General features: G+C 42.2%; 1 protein-coding gene across 1 annotated transcript; it reads left to right on the top strand.

Moving 5' to 3' along the window:
- Positions 1-2,573: 2,573 nt before the first annotated feature.
- LOC108375545 (uncharacterized) lies at positions 2,574-3,309 on the top strand (the record flags this gene model as incomplete). The annotated part of the gene is made up of 2 exons (XM_017631688.1): positions 2,574-2,898; positions 3,028-3,309. Coding segments are annotated over exons 1-2 (607 nt in total), but the record flags the coding sequence as incomplete, so codon positions are not given.
- Positions 3,310-4,508: the final 1,199 nt, after the last annotated feature.

Genomic DNA, 4,508 nt, shown 5'->3' with positions numbered 1-4,508 from the left:
TTTGAAAGAGGAGGATATACAATTCAGCATTGCTCGTTATCGCATAGGATTCCCTAGAATATCTTTCCACATTCATATACCTAAGTATATTTTTAAGTTATTTATACATAGATATGTATACACGTAAAAGAAATTGTTTAAAAGACCAACGATCTTCGATGAGTTATTAAGCAAGTTTTTCTTCATATATCCTTCAGCTGCTTTAATAACATCGGGCCGGTTAAATGTTGGCTTAAGAAACCTTTAGCTTCTTTGAAAATTTGTTAACTTGCTATACAGGGAATACGCTCTGAAAAGGCACAAAACAATATTGGCATTAAAAGCTTTTTAGGCAGGGCTTTGCTGATATCCTTTATGTTAATAAGTTTTCTTTTCTGGAAATCCGGAAATCCATTTTGTCCAGTGCCCTGTATAAACGGCAGTAAGTCGAGAAATGCAGTGCGTTTTGCGCAGTAGGTTGACCACAGAATCCTGCAGACTTTAAAGGATGGTAGGCCCTCCCATCTACTATTAGCCACAATTTTCCAGCCACTGAGACATTCAGAGCCGAACCGTCCCTGGCTAACTCGTCGGTCATCTCTTTGCCGTGAATACTGCTGTGCCCCTGATCAGTGTAACGATATGACTATCAGCTAAAGCCATAACGTTCTTTCTGCATTGTTGTATTATGATGGAGGTTGCCTTTATTTTAGAACGGGACACGAAAGAGAAAGTGGCAATCAAATGCAATTTTTTTTTTTTGGTATAAACGACAATACAAATAGATGTTTCCCAAAAATTGTTCACATTTCCTAAGCTACTGAATGAATGTCGACCCACAATAAATTAAACAAACGCATACAGATAAATGGGGAATATTGGAATATGTGTGTGAAGTCCACCATAGTCCGACTTTTGTCAACTCTAGTACACCCATTATCAACATTATAAACGCACCTGAACGATTGAAAATTATACATATAGAAGTCTTTAACCTTTTTACATAAATTTCCAAAAACCGCTTAAAAATATGAGCTATTCACCATTTGAAATCATTAATGAAAATACAAAGATGCACTGAAAAATTAATAGATGGGCGTTGACGAAGGCAAACTGAATGGAAACGCCTATAAGATTTTCCATATGTCTGTCTGTACACATACATATGTATCTATGTACACAGAAAGCAAGAAAATATTTGTGTAATTTAAAAAAGCCCCAATGCAGAGCTAGCAAACCAATTAGAAAAGATGTACTAAATTTAGAAACGCCATTGAAAGTGAAGAGCATAAGTGACTAAAAAAGAGAGAGGTAGTATGTAGGATCAGAAAATGGTTGTCGTGTGAGAGTAACGGAAGAAGGTGCACACGCGATAAATATGCAATGATTTGTCTTATTTGTTCATGCATACATACATACATAACTATACTGTGCTGTGGATCACTACCGATCAGCGCAAAGATCATCTGCTCTACATTACGCCAAGAGCATCTCGCACATTTGCTTGCCAGGAAAAGGGGAGTAGTACCGCAATGTACATATGTATGTAGGTGTAGAGGTACTATGTAGTATGTTTCGGTGGTGCAGAAAAAATAAGCAGCAAATCCGTTCGCTTTCCCAACAAGAATTTGAAAATAATTTCAGTAGTCACTCGACTTTGGCATTGCTTAGTGTTTGCGCATCAATTAAGTTAATTAACTCATTTGTGTTTTTTGCTAATTGAATTAGGACGCGAAAGAATCAAATTGACGACAAAAAAACCAAAGCGTTTGTGCCTATAAGGAAAGGAACTTGAACGGGCGCAAAAAAAAATAAAAAATAAAAAAAAAAGAACGCAGGAAGAAATCAACGCTGCAGCTGGCAAGACAAGAGGAGCTGTTGTGATTGAGTCAATATAAAAGTAGCGAAAAAAAAAAAAATTTGTTTTGAAAAGTGAAATCGAAAACCAAAAAATCAAGTGTTTGCGAATCCAAAAAAAAAGTTCAACTAAAAGCGGCTATTAGCACAGTGAATTGCGCAATTACGTTGGCGCGTCAGTGCCAGTGAAAGTCGCGCAGAAAGTAAAAATTGACTAAAAGAAAAATAATAGAAATAAAACAAATGCAAAAACCAATCAAAATTAAAAGTGACAGCTAGTCAGTGTGCCGCTGAGTGTGTGTGTGCTGGCCTCGTAGCAGCAATCACCTCAAGCGCATTTTTACTCCATGGCGCTGGGCTGTCGTCACCAATAGCGATCGACAAATGTCCATGCGGCAATTTTGTTAATTAATTGACTTGTAATTGAATTAATGCACAAACACAAACGCGCGCGCTAACAAACTCACACATTATACATACATAGTACATACACCAGCCAGAGAAGTTTCAGTGCGCCGCTGCGAGTTTAGTACTATACACACTCGAAAGGACAGTCGCGAAATTTGACACTGATTTGCGCTAATTTAATGATTTCCACTCATTAGTTGCAACGCGCCTCTCTTCTCATCCCGCTGCATTCATTTGCTCACCGCTTTTCGCAGCATCCTTGCAAGTTGGCTTTTATGCGTTTGGCTGTGCGTGCGTGCGCGCGCGCTTTGATTTACGTGTAAATTACGATGCTTAACTATCACGCACCACAGCAACAACAGCAACCACAACGAATGCAGCAATTATTGAGTAGCTCAATTTCTAATACCGACAATTTCTATTATCCGCAAATGGCAAACATGCCAGCGCTGACATTGCAAAGTGTTGGTGGCGCGAATTGTGGTGGCAGCAGTGTCCGTGGGCTGACAACGTCGGCATCATCGTTGGATCAGTTGCACAGCATGACACAGCATAATGCATTTGCTGGGCATAATTGCAACAACAACAACAATGATAGCAATTCCAATGCTATTAATATGAGCCCGCATCAAGCGATTGCTGCTACAGCCGCTGGCACAGCCTATCAACAGCAGCAGCAGCACCAGCACCAGCAACAACAACAACAACAACAACAACATCGGCTTTATCCCCATCACCATGCCCAACATAATCATAATCATCATCACCCACATCAATCGCAAGCGGATAGAATCGCCGTCGGCAATGATGCCGTTGCTGTTGCTGCTTCTTCATCGGCTGCTGCTCGCTGCGGCAGCGGTAGTACTTGTTCGCCCGATGAACTTACAAAAATCGAAGATAACTATCCTCTGCATGTCGACGGCAGCAAACATTCGGAGAATGTTAAGCGATTCTCTGTGAACAACTTGTTAGAATTAGCCAATGATTGTCGCATTTCGGGCAAATTGCAGCATCAGCATCAACAGCAGGAGGAGAATGTGGATGGCACGCAAATCAACGATTTAGGTGGGTTCACTTACATACAAGCTCATGCGGTTCTTACGCAAAAAGCTGTTTAATCTTAAACTTGCTTGAAGCAAACTCTTAAATAGCTTGCACTAATATCTGTATGCATTTATGCGAATCTTAGATGAATGCTCGTACACATATATATGTATCTATGAACATTTGCAAGGACAACTTATGTGGTTCAAGAAATTTTGATTACAGTGCTAGAAACAACACTGTGGAGCGGCCATTTTAGGGCATCAACCGAAGAATGAATAAAAGGTAGTATCCATCCGAGGCACAGTGTTCCGATTATAAAGATGTTGGTGGAAGAAAGTCGTGACAGTTGATAGAAAAAAACCTGTTTAGCTTAGGTTAGGTTTGGTTAAGGTGGCAGGCCCGCGAAGGGGACTCACTTAGAAATTTAATTGTGCAATAGGGATCCGTTACGATCTTGAGTCGCACCGCGTGGGTTCCCATAGGACAATGTCCGGTCAGTACACCTGTGAGAAGCGAGCGGTGGCGCTTAGCCAGATGCAGTAGCTCCCTTGTCCGCTCGCGGTTCACAACCGGCCAGAAGGACCAAACAAATTTGCAGGTCAGGATTTTTTCACAGCGCTCGCTGTGCCAACTGTAAGCCCATCTGTCCAAAAGCGGATCGCAGGTTGCCAACGGAACTTCAATTCCCTCCCTGTCCGAGGTGATGGCCTCGAGGGTGCCTTGCCTAGCGAGTGCATCGGCCCTGCAATTTCCTGTGATATCATTGTGCCCTGGGACCCAAATCAGCTTGATCTGGAAGTATTCCGAAGCAATTGAAAGAGAGGTCAGGCATTCCCCGACCAATTTTGGTAAAGGAACGAGCTCCGTCTTTCCAGGATTGACAGCAAGTCCGCAGCTAGCGGACTAATTCGCGACCATGTTAAGGTGCCCTTACATAAGATCGTCCAGAGTGTCCAAGAACTTTCCTATGGCGATGAGTGCCACGTCATCCGCGTAGGCAATAAACCGGCATCCTCTTCTTTCCAACTCCTCCAAGACATCGTTTGTCACGACTATCCAGAGAAAGGGTGAAAGGATGCCTCCCGGCGGGGTGCCTCTGCTCACTTTACGCTGCTCAGAAGCGTTGCCCCATTCCGCTGTGACAGTTCTGTCGTGCAGCATATGTGAAATGAGCCTTACTAAGTAACTCTCGACTCCGAGCTTAGTAAGGGCTCTAA

Source organism: Rhagoletis zephyria, unplaced genomic scaffold (assembly GCF_001687245.7).
Source record: "Rhagoletis zephyria isolate East Lansing unplaced genomic scaffold, Rhagoletis_zephyria_1.1 Rzeph_scaffold_09100, whole genome shotgun sequence".
Taxonomy (NCBI): Eukaryota; Metazoa; Arthropoda; class Insecta; order Diptera; family Tephritidae; genus Rhagoletis; species Rhagoletis zephyria.
Note: the sequence above shows the minus strand (reverse complement) of the source record. Positions and strands in the feature narration are given on the sequence as shown.